Source organism: Emys orbicularis, chromosome 5, assembly GCF_028017835.1.
Source record: "Emys orbicularis isolate rEmyOrb1 chromosome 5, rEmyOrb1.hap1, whole genome shotgun sequence".
Classification (NCBI taxonomy): Eukaryota; Metazoa; Chordata; order Testudines; family Emydidae; genus Emys; species Emys orbicularis.
The window spans coordinates 28,705,151-28,726,574 of record NC_088687.1 but is presented as its reverse complement, the minus strand read 5'-3'; the positions used below and the strand labels follow the sequence as shown (position 1 = coordinate 28,726,574).

The 21,424-nt window shown below is 42.8% G+C and overlaps 1 protein-coding gene across 1 annotated transcript in view; it reads left to right on the top strand.

Moving 5' to 3' along the window:
* Positions 1-21,424, top strand: part of ANK2 (ankyrin 2) — a 240,292-nt gene that overhangs the window by 40,997 nt on the left and 177,871 nt on the right. Inside the window, exons 3-4 of the mRNA XM_065405155.1 lie at positions 5,394-5,492; positions 7,982-8,080. Coding sequence (XP_065261227.1) covers positions 5,394-5,492; positions 7,982-8,080 — 198 coding nt within the window. The remainder of the gene's footprint in view (positions 1-5,393; positions 5,493-7,981; positions 8,081-21,424) is intronic.

Genomic DNA, 21,424 nt, shown 5'->3' with positions numbered 1-21,424 from the left:
TGCCATCCCAGGCTGAAGCTTGAATTGCAACAGAGCAAGACATTGACTTTTAATTTTCACACTTTTTTTTCACAAAAGGAGAGTTCGTCTGGGGTGGAACCAAGATCCAGCCAGCCAAAATCCCTCTGGTTCATAGGTGACCAAGCCAAAACAACCATTATCAGTGTCTTTTGAGCACATAAATAATAATACTGTGTAATTCTTTAACAATTTTATTCCGAGGATCTCAAAGTACTTTATAAATTAAATAAGCAAGATTCCCAAACACCTTATGGCATATTATTTTCTATATTTTACAAATGGGATAACTGAAGTACAGAAAAATTAAGATACTTGTCATAGGTCACAGAATATCAGTGGTTAGAGATGGAAATACAAAAAAAGAACTCCCAGCTCTGTGCTCTGACAACTAAACATTTCTGCCTCTGCTGAAAATCTTACGAAGTTTCTTTCTGTTTGGAAAATATAAAGCAATTTTCATATGGACGAAGTTCACCAGGTGATTCGTCCTGCCCTGTTCTATTGGAACCAACAGAACTACAGTAGTACTAAAACCCTGTTAATATCATACCCTGCAGAGGCAACCAGAATGAACTGCATTACATTTAAAGTTAAATGAGAACATCTTAAATGATCAAAATGTTTTGATTTTGAAAATAGATTTTAATTTCATTGTTGTTTTTATAGCTGTGTTGGTCCCAGGGTGGTATTAGAGAGACAAGGTGGGTGAGGTAATTTTTTTTTTTATTGGCCAACTTCTCTCTCTCTTTCACCAATAAAAGATACTGCCTCCCCCATTGTGTCTCTTTCATTGACTTCACTGAGGCTTTTTCCACAAATCCTTTCAGACTTTGACTGATTCTGACTTTGAGAGTTTGTCTACCAAGGGACTTAGTGTGTGGCACACTAGCTGGCTACATGGACCCTGTTACCACACACTAACAATTTCAAAGTTGCTGTTTGAGACAGGAGAATGTCAAAGTGCATTACAGAACTTTTAGTGCACAGTAGCAGGTCCACACAGCAAGGTAGTGCTTAGCAAGTAAGTGTGCTGTAGAATCACACCCTGGCTGGCCACACACTAAGTCTCCATGCAGACAAGCACTGAGTGTCCTGAGGCAGCAGTGGGCAGTAATAGGGCCCAAAAGAGCCTGAGCATCACCGACAAAGTGCTGCACACCCATTGCTTCCACTAAAGTTAATGGGAGTTGCAAGTGTTCATCATTTTGTAGCATGTCAGGAAGTGAAAGGGGTAAGTCTATTGAGCTACGTTTCTATTTTCTAATGTCATGAAAGACCTAAAGCGAAATGTGCACTTTCAATCCGAAATGAGCACAAAAAAGTTGTTATTCCTTAGGGTAGAAGCAAACATTTACCTAAATCACATAGGCAAATATTCCCAAATGTAAGGAGGTTTTCTACACTTCATTCAAACTTTTTGTTTCACAGAATGTATGTTTTGATTTTGGTTACACCTGTCAGTAAACAATCTTCATCAGAAGAAGAGCAGGACCTTCTAGAGTTACCAAGCAACCCTTCACAGTTGCTCTGAGACATGATTGTTTTATTAGTAAAGAATGATGCTGAATGCAGGTTAAGTTGAACAGGGAACTTTATTAAATCCTGTGCACTGCTCTGCCCATGTGGCTAAGTTGCTTCCAGCCTAACCATCCATTCCCAAGCCTTGTCCATAACAATCCCTCCAGGGAACATGAACCCTCTGACTCCAGTTCCACTGATCATGATACAGTGGTAGTTAAACTACCTATCCCTCGTCTACACCAGTGCTTCTAGTTTGCTAATGCCATTGGAGTTGTACTGGCACTAGACCATCACTGCGTGAAGTGCTAGTTCAGATGAAGCCTAAGACCAGCTATGAAGAAAGCTTGCATCAACAATCCTTTAATTTGAAGGGTAAAACATATTATACAAGGGACCAATTCTACTCCCATTGACTTTGGTGGGAACCATTTCCAGCCAAAAGTTGAGACTTCAGAGCCAATCTTATTTAAAAAAAATAATAAAAGACAATGCTTGGCTAAGTGTTGGAACTGGTTGGCAATTTCTATGCCTTTCATAGAAACGCATGGGCTCCTTTGTGGATCTAGGGAAATTATATAAGTAATCACTGCTGAATAGTACTCTTGCAAACTCAGCAGGAGATAAGGAGTTGAAACGTCTTTCTTATAGATAGAGAGAACTAGAATCTAGGAGAGAGGTGGTCTCTGCAGGGAAACCCTTGTACAGCCAAGCTTGAGGAGAAGGCTTAGGGTTATGTTCTTTAATTATTGTGAGAGTTAGCAATGAAGCCAAACCCCAGGAAAGAGGTAATTATGCAGTGTGCTTACTTTCAGGATTAAGACAGAACTCCTGCTTTGAAATGTTGTTTAGCATATGACTAGTTTAAACAAAATCCCACCTACTTTTTTTTTTTTTTTTTTGGCAGTTTCAAAAAACATTGTTACTCCAGCATGCTGGAATTCAGCTGACAGGAGCAGGGGAGCCACTTTGATTTACAGACCTTCCATCATAAGAAATAGCAGGAATAAGTCCTGTGGGCAGGAGAATAATTACAACATTGACTCTGGATGGGGAGGAACAAAGCTCAGTTTAAAAGTGTACAGTTGTACAGGTCCTACTACAAAGGATGCAGTGCTTTCTTCTGATATTTTAGTTTAAAAAAAAAGAAAAGAACAGAAACAATTGAGCTATTTACATTTGTACAGCGGATACTGCATAGTCTTTTTGTAAGCTTTTCACTGCCCCTTAGTAAAGCATTTTATATTGCAAACATTTTAAATGAATATTATGCAAAATCCTATACATTTCAATGAGTTTTCACATAATAAGCTATTCATTGTATTGGGGCTGAAGTACCTAATATGATATCCGCAAAAAGAACAGGAGTACTTGTGGCACCTTAGAGCAGGACTGGCTCCAGGGTTTTTGCTGCCCCAAGTGGCGGGAAAAAAAAAAGCTGCTATCGCAATTGCAATCGGCGGCACTCCGGCAGCAGCTCCACCGTGCCGCTTTCTTCTTCGGTGGGAATTCGGTGGCAGGTGCTTCCCTCCGAGAGGGACCCGCCTCCAAATTGCCGCCGAACAGCCCGATGTGCAGCCCCTTTCCCTTGGCCGCCCCAAGCACCTGCTTGCTGGGCTGGTGCCTGGAGCCGGCCCTGCCTTAGAGCCACAAGTACTCCTGTTCTTTTTGCGGATACAGACTAACACTGCTGCTACTCTGAAACCTGTTAATATGATATCGTTAGGCATGTATCATAAGGTATACATTAAAATATTTTAACGTAGAATGGAGTAGCTTTTTGTGTGGTGAAGCTGCTGTCCTCCTACTCTGCAGAATATTAAAATATAGGATATCTTGTTCCTTGCTATTTGCAGGCACAGGCATGTGTGGACGTATGGCACAAACACTCACATCACATTCTCTTTGTCCTACCCTACTACTTTACTCTTTTTTCACTATGTGAGGATTCTAGTGTGTTAGCCATTGTCCATATACTAAGACCTTTCATTGCGATAAAACAGTTGTATACAACTGTAAGGGACAGAATCTCACTTTCCATTCCTGCATATAGAGTCCTATTGATTCTGAGTCTGTGAGATCATACCCAAGTATAATTATCTGACCTAAAATAATTAGAAGAACACTATACCTGCCTACTTACAGAATATGATTTTCAAAACTTTACATCACTGTAGGAAATAATACTGATACCCAGTAGTGTTAGAAAGAAACTAGTGTATATATAATCAACTTTGTGACAAAAGCTCAAGTCACAGTTTAATAAGCAGGCATGGTACCTGCTGCTGAATGTGAGTTAAGTAAACACATCTATCAAGTCTGCAGATCAATTTAGTGTAGCTCCTTCTGATTTTCAGTGCAGGACAGTATATTTCAGTGTGCTAAAAGCATTTATGAGCCTCGTACAATGCCAGCAAGCATCACAAATGTACAGAGTAAATTTCCAAAGCTTAAAATCAGTACAATGGGCCAGATTCATTCCTGCTGTAACTCCACTGAATATAACCTCAAAATCTGCTCAACTTACTCTCCTGAACACAGTATCCAGTGGTGTTACTTCAGAAATGAATCTAGCTCTTTCTGTTTACAGCCACTAGGCCTAGTGCCATTAAGTGTCTCCTCTCAGGAGCTGAGTGCCGTCAGATTCCACCGGGAATTGCAGACTTGAGCTGTCTGTGATGATGAACGAATAAAGACCAGAAGGCTGTTTGTTCGTTCATTCCAAGCCTTTAGCACCTCCAACCTGCTTAGAAACAAGAAGTATGACGAATATTATATAACTCTCAACTGGCTGCAGACTGTGTGTCATTTATGATGCTTGCAATATGGCAAAATAGCAGAGTGCTTGAGGGAAGTGGCAGTATTTATATCTGTCACCTGGCTGATGTACTGTGAAGATCATCACAGGACTGTGAAAAATAGGCTTGCAATTTAAGGTTTGGGAGTGAGATGTGGGGTTTTGGGAGGCTGTCTTATGGGGGGCATTTATTTGGGGCTTGAGACACGGGGTGGGTTTATTTGGGAAGATGGGGGTTGGGATGGTGGGGAGATGAGTGGGGGGCTGTGGCAGGAGGAGGTTTTGTGGGGTTTGGTTTTATTTATGGGATGGGGGCTATGTTGTGTTTATTTGGGGACAGGGTTGCAGGGAGTTGGAGGGGTTTAAGCAGGAGCTGGGAGGGTTGGATGGGCGCTGTGGGAGGGACAGGTTGGATGGCTATGGCAGAGGCAGATTGAGTGGGGAGCTGTGGGAGGAAGGATATTTAGGGGAAGAGGGTGGTATGTGTGTGTATATGAACGCAGGTTGCTGTGTGGCAATGTGGGTGGCCACAGCTGGCTGTGGTTGTCTTTGGCTCGCTCCCTCCTCCTCAGCTTCCCCTCTCTTCTCCCCTCTGCTCTCCTCCCTCCATCTTGCTTGCTCCCTCCCGCCCTTGCAGGCACCAGCCCCAGCTCTGCTCATTGGCACTGGGGAGGGATGGACTCGCCGCTGCCACACCAGGGCATTAAAGAATGAGATGAGCTCAGATAATATGGTAATAGGGGCCATAGAAGTATCCAAGATAGTCCTGTTAGTGAATACAGAGTTATCAAAAATAACGGAGGATATTTGCCTGCTGCAAAATGTGGTTTGTAATTATGTCCTTGTTGCCATGAGACAAGTGTTGTTACTGGAGGAGCTTTGTCACAGAGTACTTGAGCTCAACTAGTATAGTAAGAAATATTGGGCTTATGCAGACAAATAACTAAAGGTGAACCAATATTCTGGACATTAATCTTCATCTTTTACTTGGAGAAAGTGTGCATGTGTATCTTTACAAATGTGATATTTATGACTGGTATGGCCCTTTTGCTTACAGAATGGACTCAATGCCCTACACCTGGCTGCCAAAGAAGGCCATGTGGGACTGGTACAGGAGTTACTGGAAAGAGGGTCAGCAGTGGATTCAGCTACTAAGGTAATATGTGCATGTTTATATAGTTTATTTACAGAACAAAGAGATGAAAGAACTAGAAGTAGATATTTTCCCTTGTTATCCAATGGGCAGTGCAAATACTCAGGAAATTTGCCAAAAACTGCAATATAAGAATATAATATTAAGATAAATACCTCTTTGGTAAAATATAAGGTGTTAATTTCTTCCTAAACCACAGGACCAGATCTTCCGCGGGTGCAAATCAGTTTACCTTCATTGACTTCAATTTATGAGTTTGATACAGAAATTATAGGGTTGAAATTATGTGGCCTGTGTTATACAGGAGGTCAGGCTAGTGATCACAATGGTCTCTTCTGGCATTAAAATCTGTGAATCTATGAATCAGCTGAGGCTCTAGGTTGTAAATGAAGATGGGGACTGAGAAGTATGTGTATAGTGGGAGCCCTTAAAGTTTCACTATTATGAAAAAAATTACCCTTTCTAGTGGCATTTTTCATTAGAGAGACAAAGAATATAGCTGACCAATAGTAGACTATTTCAGAATAGTGAAAATGTGTAAGTGTAACATATACAGGTCCCTATGTACGCTGCATTACAATGGAACCACGTTCTGCAGCAATAACTTCTATAGTATAATTCATCAATGATTATTCTCAGTAATGGCTAAGGAAGGGTTTTCAGCTGTGCTCTGTAGATAGCCGAGCTGTATGGCCTTCAGCATATGTTGTTGTCTAGGTGGTCTGGAACAGAATCTCTTTTCCCTACCCAGTGCATGCCACAGAATGGGGGACATTGTAGTCAGCTTCAGCAGTTCATTTTCTCAGTTCTCAGGAGCTGCTCTATTCTCTAAGAATCCTAGCTGACCAGCTTGCACATCTGATTACACCTGCTCCTTTTCTGCAAGCTGTACTCTAGCCCTGGCTCCCTGACCCCTTTCCTACCTGGTTCTATAGAACAGTGGGGGAAGGATACACTGTAATCCCAGTAACTCCCCTGCAAGCAGGTCCTAGCGGGACAAAGAGAAGGTAAACAGTGCTGAGCACCTGACTGCAGCACAATAATCCATTCTGCAGCAATAATGGTGAATTCTGTGGATTCTTGGGAAAATGGCCATTTCCACAACTGTACAATAACAGAGTTGATGGGGCCCTGAGTGAGATGAATGGGGAAGATCCCTCCTCTCAGAGCCGTTGTTTCTGGCTCTTTGCAGACTCAGATGGGCATTGATTATGCTCGGTTCATATTTCCATGGTTATCTTTGCAACTATTAGGGCTAGAAATTTAATTAAAAAAAAACAATAGCTGAAATTCTGGAGCATTGTTCTGCAGCAAAAAGTGAATTCTCTGGCACTGCAAATTATGGAGATAAGTGAATAACCACGTTACTATATTTTGGCTGTTGAATTCTGACATACGGGGTAATGTTTCTAGAATCTTCATCACAATAAGTCTAGGCCCTCACTCCAAACTGCTTCTCCCCACCCCTGTGGTCACCTCATTGATGGAGACCTAAGGATTCCCTCATTTTACCTTTCTTTAACCCACCCCTCTGACTATGAGCCTTACATTGAACCATGTTTTTTCTAGCCTAGATGGGACTCTTTTAAGAGTACATTAGCACATAATTGTTCAGCGAAATGTCTGTTAGATGTGGGATACTGCCTCCCCCAGGAACACCTTGGCTCAGAGTGGGGCTGGGAATGAAATGCAAATCTCCAGCAAACCTCTACTGCTCTAGCCATTTATGTTCGATTTGGAGAGAAATGGGTTCTCCAGGAAGCCCCCATTGCACTCCCTCCTCCCTCCCCCCCCCCACATAACATCAACCCTGCCTTCAGCTGAGAAGGGCTGTCTCCAGTGCCATTAATGCCAGTGGGAGTCCCTTGAGGACAATATGAAGTGCTTCCTCCCCACTCTGCCTGCTGCCTCCACCCATCTTCCAGCCCTGGTTACAGTCAAGTAATCACGTTCTTTCCTATGCACACTTTACTAAGTGCCAACAAGTAGAAAACAGAGTAAATTCTCTTCTCATTATTTTCATGTTTAGGTGGTTTTTGTCTCTGGTTCTTTCAGCAAAGTACTCAGTATTCAGACTGTTCTTTCAGCCATGTACAAGGAGATCTCACCTTATTGGGTCATTTGGGTTAGAAAGCTCCTAGATCTCCGCTTTCCCTTTTGGAGAGCACATCCACTGAGCTGAAGGAAAAACCTATCTACTCTAGTTCTTTGTCAAACATCAAATAAACCAGCAATTTGTTCTATGCACCAGCCAACCCCTTTTCCAGAACTCCACCCAAAAGGTTATAAGAATATATCCTGGGGAGTTAACATGACAAAATCCCTTTGGAATGCCCTTTGGTGGCATATCCCAGCTCTGTCCCATGCAATGTCCACAATGCTGTGTACACTAAAAAGTAGAACAGTGTCCTATGAAGTAATGCATGGAAGTAGTATTGTGTTCTGAATGTCATAATGATTGTTAATGAGGGATCATTTCTTTTACATAACAGAAAGGGAATACAGCCCTACACATTGCATCCTTGGCCGGACAGGCTGAAGTTGTCAAAGTTCTGGTTAAGGAAGGAGCCAATATTAATGCACAATCTCAGGTATGGTGATGTTTTCCCTCTATTGTAAGTATAATTTGGTGAAGTTTTGTAAAACAAACTTAAGGCAATAGGCAGGCACAATGCATGCTTCCCCTGCACCTAATCCTGACAAATCAACCCAGCCTTGACCTGTGTCATAGATGGTATTCCTTAGTATGTGACTATGAGTATAAGTACCCAACTGCATAGAATGAAGTTGTGTGTTGGTTATGTGATGCATAAACTAGGATTGTTGTTGTCTGAGATCACCAAGGAGACTTTTTCCTGTGTGTTCTAGCAAATCAGGAGCCTCAAATAATCCCACTATGCTAAGATGTTTTAAAATAATATGTTTGTCTTAAATTCTCACCCTGTCAAGCTGCCTGGAATGGCTCACGAGCAAGAGTACCCACCTCAGGGAATACTGTGAAGACGCAGGGCACAAACCCCAAACTGGTTGTGAGTTCTATACTTAGATTTCACCAACCAAGAATCAAGTGTGAACCCCTCAAGCACTATAACAGCCTTAACATGGACTCACAGACAGTCCCCTGGGGTACTCCAATCTATCTTGCCACCCAGGTTAGCTTGCCTTTGTGATAGATGGTCCCTAACACCAAAAATCACAACAGTGTTCAAGCTAGTCCCAGTCCCAAGGGACCAGTCACTTACCTCAGATAAATTGCACCTTAAATCCTACACTAAAGACAATGCTTTTAGCCAGTCCTATAATAAATTAAATAAAGTTTTAATAACTAAGAAAAAGAAATGAGTTATTTATAAGGTTAAAGCAGGTAAACATACACACACAAATGGGTTACGGTCTTAGATTCTAAAAGGTAATAGAAGCTGCTATAATATGAAAGCTCTGTATGTCTTCTAGGGCTAAAGCAGACTAAGCAGCCAGGGATCCCTTGTTTATGCTTAGAAATATTTGCCCCTCAGAGTCCAGGTAGCATAAAGAAACCTAGTTCCTTCTTGTCCAGGATTTTTATTCCCTTTCCCCAGAGTTCAAGCTGATGGGATTTCCTCTTCATGGCTGTGTGGGTGGGTGCAATCAACAAAGGCTTTTGTCCTCTGGTGTTCCACAGTGGTCTATCTGGGCCTTCTTTTTTGGGCAGGAGATGACATCTCTTGTGGAAAACTAGTATTTCACACGTGGTAATGCTTTTCTCACGATTGTGGGTTTCATAGCAAACACTTAAATATTACCTTATAACATGGGATATAGATATTACAAGTGAGATTAATGCATGCAGCAACTCACAAGCATTTCATAAAGTCTGAACACAGTCCTATAACTCTAATATATATATTAACAATACTAACACACAGGTGAGCCAGACTGGTTTCCAGCTATGCATTTGTCAGTGTTTTCTGAGGCCTAGGGGCCTTGGCATGACTTGTCATCTGGTCTGCCAGTATCACAACTCCAACACTTGCTTTTCAGACACAAGGACTAAAAGCATTGCTTTTCATTCTTAACTATTGGTTTAAAAATCTTGTAGATGGATTAGTTTCCGTTATGATAGGTCTCAGTATTCATTCTTCAAATAGTAGGCATTAAATCAAAGATTTGGCATGCGCATTTGATCTGGGGAAATGCACCTTATTTTGGAATGCAATCCAACTGTTAAAAAAAAACCTATTAATCTCTATGGCATGAAGGTTGGCTACTCTTCCAAAATGTACCAAAGAGCATAATGATGTCATTACAGAAACTGACCAATGGTGAAATGCTTGAAGGTAAACGTCTCTCCACCTTTCCACAAGGCTGTAGTAGCAACAGCTGTCTCATTACTGCTATTTCAGACTTGTAAACAACATGTGTTAGGTTCTCAGTAGAAAAGAACAGACTGCAAGCCATATAGATGGTTTGTTTTCAGAGCTAAGAACGTCCACCCCTACAAACAGATACACCTAATGGTTATCGTTGTTGTTGTTGTTGTTGTTGTTGTTTTTTTAGCAATTTGCCAAGTTATCACAACACAGTATTTCAGATACCGCAATTGTTTGGAATCCTAAACACAGGGAAATAATGAATATCTCAGACAGCATTGTTTGGTATGTGTTGGTAAATGCTACTCTTTAACGAAGACAATTGTGCATAAACATGCATAATTGAGGGGGGGCAGTTGGAAAGTGATCTATTATATGTTGAAGAATCTGGCATCTTTATGCATAAGATCATTATGCAATGTATAGTGAGCCAGTGGCATTCTCTGAAGTAGGTCATCAAGCTAAATCCTACTGCTGGATTTAAAATATGGCTGGATCATTTGATGCCCACTGGTAATGTTTGTACAGTAGCTTTGCAAGCTAAGACCATGAGAAAAATGAGTCATACTTCAGAGGGTTCAATTAAAGCCATGTTAAATTCTGCCTTGCTCTTAGTGAACATGGGCTAGATAATGACCCTCACCTCCATTCATTTGTGCTGCACAAGGTGAGGGGGATGGGGACAAAGAAGAGAGAGAGTTGCCTTAACAAAGCAGCTGGGGATTACCAGGTGGGTACCCAGGGGTGAAAGTAATTTACAGGACTTACCGGTACTGCTGGAGTCCTGAGGGGGCGTGGCCTCATCCGGAAGAGGCGGGGCCTCTCAAGATTTAAAGGCCCTGGGGCATCGGCTGTGGCTGGGAGCCCCAGGGTCTTTAAATCAACCGGGGGCTCCCAGCTGCAGAGGTGGCTGGGAACCCCCGGGGCTCAGGGGCAAATTAAAGGGCTTGGGGCTCCCCACAGTGGCAGGAACTCCGGGCCCTTTAAATCCCGGACCCAGCCCAGCAGCCGGGCTCGGGTGTGGATTTAAAGGGCCCGGAGCTCCCACGGCTGCGGGGAGCCCTGAGCCCTTTAAATCCTGGCTCCAGCCCAGCCGCTGGAGCTGCGGGCAGGATTTAAAGGGCTCTGGGCTCCCCGCAGCGGCGGGGAGCTCCCAGCCCTTTAAATCCTGGCCCCAGCCCAGCCACCGGAGCTGTGGGTGGGATTTAAAGGGCTCTGGGCTCTCCGCCGCAGCGGGGAACCCAGAGCCCTTTAAATCCCCGCCACGGAAGCCGGTGCGGTCCGGCACGGCGTACTGGCTCTTGCCGGTACGCCGTACCGGACCGTACTGGCTTACTTTCACCTCTGTGAGTACCCCAGGAAGCATAAAGCTGGCACAGTTGCCTCTCTGCCACATGCTTCCCCTCACTCCAGCACAGGATATGTTTGTGGGCAGGGAGGTGCATAGGTAGAGTCAGAGGTGTCAGTGGATGTGGCCATGTAAATTTTAGGGGTCTGTTGTAGCTAGTGTTAATTAGAGCAGCTCTAAATTATGCCAGGGTCTAACCAGTCCTTGATCTGCTCCAGGATCTTCCCCTGACTGCCCAAGTCCTGCACTGAACACAGCTTGATCAGACCTGGAGATCTGCTATTTCATTATGTGTAATTTCCTGTCTAATGCAGGAGATTGGAAGCATGCAATGACCAGTGATGCAAGCAGAAGGCAATAGACTAACCAATGTATTTATAAAATGGATAGCTCTGTCCCTACCTTCACAACACTCGCATAAAGATCAGGCGTTTGTTTCTGTTGTTTTCTTCCCAAAAGCTTCTTTGCTAAGGAGCTCTGAGGACAACTGATTACCAGCTAAACCCCATACTTGAATTGCATTTAATTGAATGCGGAGGAATGCTATAATGTTGTTCCTCTAATTCAAGAAATGAACTAGTTGCTTTCACAGAGTCTTAATTGGATAATCATCACACACTTTCATAAACTTTCATAAACTGTTGGTTCTAAAATTAGGATTTCAGCAACGCTAAGAGAGATCAGCGTGAAAATATAATTGTTTTAATAATCAGGAACACTTTTTAATATGAAAAAAATAAATGTGTTTTCTGCCAAATTGCGTAAACATTTTCACAGTAAGCTTAGAACAGCCATTGCAGTTTTATTGTTAGCACTGAATGTTCCAGATACTGTATCCAGTCATGCCAACAAGCATTTGCTCCTTGAATTCTGATCCAAATGGAATTGACTTAGAGAATTATGACAGGCAATATGACATACTCTCATCTCTTGCCCACTGAAACCCTTATGTATATGACAGTAGTTTCAACATTCATAATAATGGTGAGAGGGGCTGTTTTACCAAAATATCTGCTGGAAAATCTATCCAACAGTACATTTACCACTGAAGTCAGTCTTCAACTTTGTGGAGGATAGCTCTTAGAGTAAAAGTGAGAACAGCACCAAAGAGATAATGCAACCCTTGACCAGACAAAACTAAGAAAGAGGAAAAGGTAATAAGCAGAAGAGGAATTCACGGGCTAGTGATCATGAATAAGGCTACGTTTTAGTCACAGGTATTTTTAGTAAAATTCATGAACAGGTCACAGGCAATAAACAAAAATTCACAGCCCATGACCTGTCCATGACTTGTACTATTTACCAATAACTAAAATTTGGGCCAGGGCCCCCGGTGCTCGGAGGGGGGCGGTCTGGGTGTACCACGGGTGCTGGGGCGGTGGCCCGGGACCCCTGCTGGTGCGGGAGGGCGGGGGGGAGGGAGAGGGTTTGGCAGGGCTGGTAGGCTCCCTACCTGGCTTTGCGTGTCTCTGCAGCTCCTAGGGGGAGGGCAGGCCAGGGGTGCTCTGCGCGCTGCCTCCACTGAGCACTGGTTCTGCAACTCCCATTGGCCAGGAGCCACAGGCAATGGGAGCTGCAGGGGCAGCGCCCAGAGCCCCCTGGCCCCTCCACCTAGGTCAGGAGTTGCAGGGTCATGCGGGCCGCTTCTGGTGAGCCCCTCCACCTTCCAGGTAAGCACCGCCCTGCACCCCAACCCCCTGCCCCAGCCTTGAGCCCACTCCCATACCCAAACTGCTGCTGTTCCAGGGACTGACCGAGTGTTCGGGAAGCCCCTCAGCCAGCCTCACCGGCTGCTACAAAAGTCACGGAAATCACGTAAAGTCATGGAATCCGTTACCTCTGTGAGAGAAATGCAGCATTAATCATGAACTAATTGGGAGGCTAGTTATCATGAACCAATCAAATCTTCATAGAAAGAAAGTTAATTGCATTAAAAGATTAAGGGCCATACCTTTCTCTTCTCTTCTCTATAGGTTCTTATACTACACTGATCACTGTTGTATCTGAGTGCCTTCCAGAGTCAATACTTGGCACTGGTGAGGCCTGAGAGGGAGTACTGTGTCCAGTTTTGGGCACCACACTTTAAAAAAGGTAGGGACAAACTGGAGAGGGTCCAGAGGAGAGCAACAAAAATTAGAGGTTTAGACGCATGAGACAACATGACCTTTGAGAACAGGATGAAAATATTGGGCATGCTTAGTCTAGAGAAGAGAAGAAGGACCTGATAAGTCTTTAAATATGTAATAGGTTGTTATAAAGAGGGTGATCAGTTGTTGACCCATGGCCACCAAGAGTAGGACTAGAAGTAATAGGCTTGTTTTGCAGCAAGGGAGTTTTAGGTGAAATATTAGGGAAAACTTTGTTAACTGTTTCAGAGTAGCAGCCGTGTTAGTCTGTATCCGCAAAAATAACAGGAGTACTTGTGGCACCTTAGAGACTAACAAATTTATTAGAGCATAAGCTTTCGTGGGCTACAATCCACTTCTTCGGATGCATAAAGAGTGAACCATATATTGAGGAGATATATATACACACACATACAGAGAGCATGAACAGGTGGGAGTTGTCTTACCAACTCTGAGAGGCCAATTAAGTAAGAGAAAAAAAACTTTTGAAGTGATAATCAAGATGGTTCAGTACAGACAGTTTGATAAGAAGCAAGTGTGAAAATACTTACAAGGGGAGATAGATTCAATGTTTGTAATGGCTCAGCCATTCCCAATCCCTATTTAGCCCTGAGTTGATTGTGTCTAGTTTGCATATCAATTCCAGCTCAGCAGTCTCTCGTTGGAGTCTGTTTTTGAAGTTTTTCTGTTTTAAGATAGCCACCCGCAGGTCTGTCAAAGAATGGCCAGACAGGTTAAAGTGTTCTCCCACTGGTTTTTGAGTATTATGATTCCTGATGTCAGATTTGTGTCCATTAATTCTTTTGCGTAGAGACTGTCCGGTTTGGCCAATGTACATGGCAGAGGGGCATTGCTGGCACATGATGGCATATATCACATTGGTAGATGTGCAGGTGAACGAGCCACTGATGGTATAGCTGATGTGATTAGGCCCTATGATGGTGTCACTTGAATAGATATGTGGACAGAGTTGGCATCGGGCTTTGTTACAAGGATAGGTTCCTGGGTCAGTGTTTTTGTTCAGTGATGTGTGGTTGCTGGTGAGTATTTGCTTTAGGTTGGGGGGTTGTCTGTAAGCGAGGACAGGTCTGTCTCCCAAGATCTGTGAGAGTAAAGGATCATCTTTCAGGATAGGTTGTAGATCTCTGATGATGCGCTGGAGAGGTTTTAGTTGGGGGCTGAAGGTGACAGCTAGTGGTGTTCTGTTATTTTCTTTGTTGGCCCTGTCTTGTAGGAGGTGACTTCTGGGTACTCGTCTGGCTCTGTCAATCTGTTTTTTCACTTCAGCAGGTGGGTATTGTAGTTTTAAGAATGCTTGATAGAGATCTTGTAGGTGCTTGTCTCTATCTGAGGGATTGGAGCAAATGCGGTTATATTGCCCGATGCCAACTCTGTCCACATATCTATTCAAGTGACACCATCATAGGGCCTAATCACATCAGCTATACCATCAGTGGCTCGTTCACCTGCACATCTACCAATGTGATATATGCCATCATGTGCCAGCAATGCCCCTCTGCCATGTACATTGGCCAAACCGGACAGTCTCTACGCAAAAGAATTAATGGACACAAATCTGACATCAGGAATCATAATACTCAAAAACCAGTGGGAGAACACTTTAACCTGTCTGGCCATTCTTTGACAGACCTGCGGGTGGCTATCTTAAAACAGAAAAACTTCAAAAACAGACTCCAACGAGAGACTGCTGAGCTGGAATTGATATGCAAACTAGACACAATCAACTCAGGGCTAAATAGGGATTGGGAATGGCTGAGCCATTACAAACATTGAATCTATCTCCCCTTGTAAGTATTTTCACACTTGCTTCTTATCAAACTGTCTGTACTGAACCATCTTGATTATCACTTCAAAAGTTTTTTTTCTCTTACTTAATTGGCCTCTCAGAGTTGGTAAGACAACTCCCACCTGTTCATGCTCTCTGTATGTGTGTGTATATATATCTCCTCAATATATGGTTCACTCTTTATGCATCCGAAGAAGTGGGTTGTAGCCCACGAAAGCTTATGCTCTAATAAATTTGTTAGTCTCTAAGGTGCCACAAGTACTCCTGTTATTTTTGTTAACTGTTGGGATAGTTACCAAGGGAGATTGTGGAATCCCCATCATTGAAGGTTTTTAAGAACAGGATGGCCAAGTTATATTTAATGCTGCTGAGTATGGGGAGATGGAATAGATGATATCTTGAGGTCCCTTCCACTTTTACTTTTCTGTGGTTCTATGAAAGCATGAATAACTCAGGCTAGGTCATTGTCTGCCAAGATGAGATGGTGTCTCCTAGCCAACCAGAGATGATAGAAAATATTACTCATGGATGCTCCTTTGTGAGAGCTCAGCATCAGCAAGCAATCCAAGAGTATTCCTAAACTATGAACTAAATTAACCAATTCTGGATGGGTACCTTCAACCAAAGGAGATTACACCATGGCAGCAAGCTCTGCCCACTAGCATCACCTCTTTCCTGCTCAGGTTCGGTTTCAGCCACCTGTTCCATATCCATGAGCATATCTCATCCAAGCACAGGGCCATCTTGGTGGTGATCGGATGTGGTGAAGGAGAGGTACAGCTGCTTATCACCTGCTCGTTGCTGACACTTGAAGCCATGTCATCCGACCAGTTCACCTAGTGGCTTCATGGAGATGTTGAAAAGGGCTGGAGAGAACCACAAGTAAGGGATCTAGTGAAAGAGTTTCCCATCACTATTTATTGGGGGGATCCCCTCCAGGAAGAACTCAAACCATTTTAGTGCATCACCCTATACCCCGCCATCTCTCCTTACATTAACAGGCATCCCACTGGTTTGAATTAGAGGTTGACTGTCTCAGGTGTGCACATCATTTCCTTAATTATCTACAAATAGACTAGACAAAATGCTGAGAATTACACAGTAGGAAAGTAAGAAGTAAGAAAGAAATGGGGTAGATGATGTAATTGATCTTTCCCATTGCTAGCAAATTCTTATTGCATGTGTGTGTATATACCTCAAGCAGTTAGTGTAAAATAGACTTAAGTATCACCTGGAAAGTGGGTAAAAAGGATGGATGGTCTTTTGGTTAAGCACTGAACTAGGACTCAAAAGATTTGGGTTCTCTTCCTAGCTTTGTCATAGACTTCCCGTGAGACCTTGGGCAAATCACTTAATTGCCCTGTGCTTCAGTTCCCCGTTAATAAAATGAGGATATTAATACTGCCCTTTTTCTCAACATTGCTGTTAGGTTCTCAGAAACACACCTACACATAAATAAAACAGAAGAAGCTAAACAGTTAATAAAAACCCTAAATCTCTCTGGCTAAAAGTGTAAGTTTTGTGTGTGTGTGTGTGGGGGAAATAAGATGGAATGGAAAAGCAGGTGATTGGAGAGAATAGTACCAAGATCATGCTGAATGATTTGTATCTAAACTTCCCAATAGGAAATACAGACAGTAAAAGGAGGGGGCTAAAAGGACAATGGAACAATTATCACTAGAAACGTGTTTTTAATAGACATATTCAGAAAAAGACAAATCAAGAAATAAACGGGATGAATACAGTGAGTAAAGAGAGCCAGGTTATGAGGCCTCTGTAGTGGCTGAAATTCTGGGGCTCTCGTTCTTAGACTTCCCCACTTCATTTTTAAAAATAGACACCACATTAGTAACATCTTAGTCTTCAGGAACAGTTGCTGTTATTAAGGATGTATTACATATCCTTCTCAGCATCTCTGCTATTTCACACTTTATTTCTTTCAAACCTCTGGTGAATATGATCCAGTGGTAGTGATTTAATGCCATTGAGTTACTCAAGTTGCTCCATAACTTCCTCTTTAGAGACTTAAATATCTGTCAAAGTCACACTCCTATACCATAAAAATTGCCTTAACAATAAAAATTTCCCACTGGCTTCTATACAGACTGATGAAGAAAAGGGAGTTGAGACGTTCCTCTCTCTTTGTATTTTTTTCCTTTGGTTTATAGAGTGGCTGCCATCAAAATAATTTACACTTGCCAAAATTGATATCCGAAATACTGTAGTTATTTCCTTAAATTTAGAATAAGGCAATAATGAGCGTATCTCAGGAAAATGTGGATTTTTGTTTAAATAGTGACGACGGAAGGCACAAACACCATCTATTGTCCCCCTGTCTGGTAGGGGGGACAGTGATTCTGAGGCTGAAGCTGTGATTCTAAAGTTTTTATTCTGCTTTGCCCTTCAGCCTTACAGGACCCTTTCCCCCCCCCATGTATTTTTATGCAGAACTTCCAATTTTTAAAATTTGCTACTTTAAAGTTAATAATCATCGCTGTTAATTTTAGGGAAGTACTCCTCTATTCTGATTTAAAAAAACCTAATTGTGAAGTGATTATTAATGGAATGCTTACAATCTGACCCATGCATATTACTTGAGGAGTAATAGATACGTCCTGTATATACTAAAATGAGTGGCTCTAAAATACAATCATTTAAGATACAAAAATTACTAATCCAAACTATGCCCAGTTTGTGCCATCCAGTCAGTATAGTGTGCAAGGGAATGATACATTTGCTCTTAATCATAAAAATGTACTTTTTCCTCCTGGCTATGATCTTGATTTGTGATCATATTGCCTCCCGCAGTGAGTTTGAAGTCATCTTGCTGACGTTCACATGTGTCAGACCTACTCTCTCCTTGATATGCTATGGGATGGTGTGATCTTTAGTAATGCACGTTCCTTTCTCTTGGTGAGCCTAGTGATACTTGCCTACTGCTCTTCCTTGTAAGCATAAAGATTGACAATAGTTCATCACTTAATAGCACAAAATTACTTAGTAACCATCCTTCCAACTTCCCCTCAGTTCATGAGGTAACTGCACAGGGAGGGAAATTAATGACTTCTGATCCAGAGTCTATTCAATCCAGTGGAAAGACTCCCATTGGCTTGGATCAGGTCCTTTGATTGCATTCTAAAACTTAACAATATGCTTTGACTTTGCATTGATTCTCAGACTGGTGTTGGAGGCAGTGGTTGGTTATAACAAGGTACATCTTCCTGTTTTATTGTCACGAATAATTTGCATCCAGTGCCAGTAAAGAATGAAACTCTGGTGAGATCAGATACGTAGCTGAATTCATCTGAACTAAAAAGAGAGTTTGCATAAGGTAGGGGATGTAAGAGTTTATACCAGAAATTTGTATATAGCAATACAATAATTGCAGACATAGACAAGTGCACTTTTCGTTGGCCAGCACATAAGTGGCAGTTTGAAGAGCTACAAAGCCAATCTCTAGTTCAAGGTTTATCAAATTGAATTCTCTTCTAAATTCAGAAAAAGTGCCCTAGGTTATGGCTGAATCAGGATAATTCTTGGTTCAGAACCATGTAAAGATCATGGGCCACCCATTTCACAGAATCATCCACACTGCCCACCAATTTGCTTCTTCCACAGCTGGAGCACTTCCTCACTCTGCTTCCTTGTGCTTTGGGCCATTGCTGAACACAGTAATTGTTTCTCTTTCTCCTTCTGTCTGCAAGTGTCTGATTTTGACCTATGAGTAGGGCCCTACCAAAACCACTTTCCATTTTGATCAATTTCATGGCCAGAGGATTTTAAAATTGGTCAATTTCACGTTTTCACATGTTTACATCTGAAATTTCACAGTGTTGTTACTTTGGGTGTCAAAACCCGAAAGGTGCCCGGGTCTGATCTCTCCCCCCGCCTCCCAGAGCAGCCGTGCAGGGGATGGACAAGTCCTGTCCCTCCACAGCTGAGCAGGGACTCGCAGCTAGGAGCCCCCTGGCTGGGGCACTCCCGGCAGCAGGGGGAGATTGGACCCACCTCCACAAGCTGCCTCCAACTACAGGAACCTCCAGGGCTCCTGCCCAGCCCCAGAGCTTCCAGCAACGGGGGAGGCACTTGGAGGTGAGTCTGATCTCTCCCCAAGAGAGGCTGTGCAGGGGATGGACAAGTCCTGTTCCTCACCAGACTGCCCGGGACGTGCAACTAGGAGTCCCCCAGGCTGGGGTGCTCCCAGCAGCACAGCAAGATCAGTTTTCATAGGGAAGGGCTTATTTCACGGCCCATGACATATTTTTCACAGCCGTTAAATTGGTAGGTCTCTACCTATGAGAAAGTGTTAGCACCATTTCTTGGTCTTTGCTCAGGTAGCACAGCAGATAACCCATGAAAAGTGCCAGCTGTCTGAGTCAATTGTGCTTCTAATCGGTAAACTATTGTAAGCCTCCCACTACATTCTCTTAGGTCATGTCATGTCACGTGACCTCGGAGGGACAGAGATAGCGAATACACATCCACGTCTCCCTGTCCTGAGTTAGTCCTCACCCTCCTCCATATACACCCTGCTCCATACAAGAGACCTCCTCAGAGGCAGGACCTGGATGCCAGTGCACTGGGGAACTGGCTTTAAATTTCTACATCTGAAGTTTACCGTAATGGAAACATTTTTTAAAAATATGAACTGCTGGGCAAAGGGCTTTTATTGGGGATAATGTTGTGCATTTGGAAACTATATTTTAGTCATGTGGAAAAGTGCAGCTGATTCTAAAATGGCTACAGTTGTCGGCACATATTGTTGCCCACATGGGCTGAGTTAGAGAGGTTTGAATTTTAGGTGTCCAGTCTTTTAAACTTCAAGGAACAAACTTTCAGCAGGTGTTACTTGTATGAATACAAATTTCTGATGGTCACTTATGTAATAATACCAATTTGAACTAATGGGCATTTCTTCTACATGTGACAAAAAGGCAGATGGACCCATCTAACAATGGACTCTTTTCTTGATAAAACAGTGCCCTCTAGGCTTGACAGGGGGACCACCCAAGCTCTGTTCTGCCATATGGAGTCACAAATATGTAAAGGGAAACTTATCTCTCCTTTCTTCATTTGTGGATGATTTCTGGCTCCAGTGTGATACAAAGTATGCTTGACAATCACCCACATTAGCAGCCATTATGGATTAAGTAGAACCTCACCCCACCAAAGAGCCTGGCAGGTGAGTGGAATGATTAACTTGCTATTGCAATATTCCAGCATCTGGTCCTATTGGTCTATCAAGACCAGAGTTCTGACTACAGCAGAATCTACAGTGCACCTACTGGTTCTCTCTCAATCTGCTATTGGCAAATGCTTTCTTCTTAGGAGGGAAACAAGAAGTTCTTGAAGGTGACCATTGCCTTCCTGGGCCTCATATCTTCTAAGTCTCTTGGTATCCTGCAGAAAGATAGTCCTGTGGGCTCACATCTATGTGAAAAGTCTTCAGGCATAGCTCCTCTGTCAGGGTTCTCATATTTTATTCAGAGTCTGCTGCGTGGGGCCAGTAGTCCACTAACTGTGACAATATCCCTACTGCAGTAGTCTTGATAGATAAATTTGCTGGAAAAAACTCCCCTGGAGCAACAGCCACAGATGTCAGTCTCCTGGACTGGGGAATTCATCTTGATCATCACATATTCCAAAGGGGAAAACAGTTTGTCTCAAAATGATGAAATTCAACATCATTATATAGAATCAAAATGAAGAGTTTAGACTTGTGTCTGGTATGAATAGGTAAGGAAAAGCCAGGAGTGGAAATAGTGTGTAGTAGCTACAAAGGAATTATCATATTTCAGAGCCCTTCATCTGATAGGAAAAAGCATCACCTCAAATTTTAAAATTTCTGTAGCAGAGTGTAGAGAAAAAATCAGACAAGTAGTATGCTTTAAGTTCATAGAATCTTAGAAATGTAGGGTTTAAAGGGTCCTCAGGAAGTCATGGAGTCTGGCCCCCTTCACTGAGGCAGGACCAAGTAAACCTAGACCTTCCCTGATAGGTGTTTTTCTAACCTGTTCCTAAAAATCTCCGATGATGGGAATTCCACAACTTCCCTTGGGACCCTATTTCAGAGCTTAACTACCCTTATAGTTAGAAAGTTTTTCCTAATATCCAACCTAAATCTCCCTTGCTGCAGAGTAAGCCCATTACTTCTTGCCCTACCTTCAGTGGACATGGAGAACAATTGATCACAGCCCTTAACATATATGTTATCAGGACCCCCCTCAGTCTTCTTTTCTCAAGACTAAACATGCCCAGTTTTTTTTAACCTTTTCTCATAGGCCAGGTTTTCTAAACCTTTTATA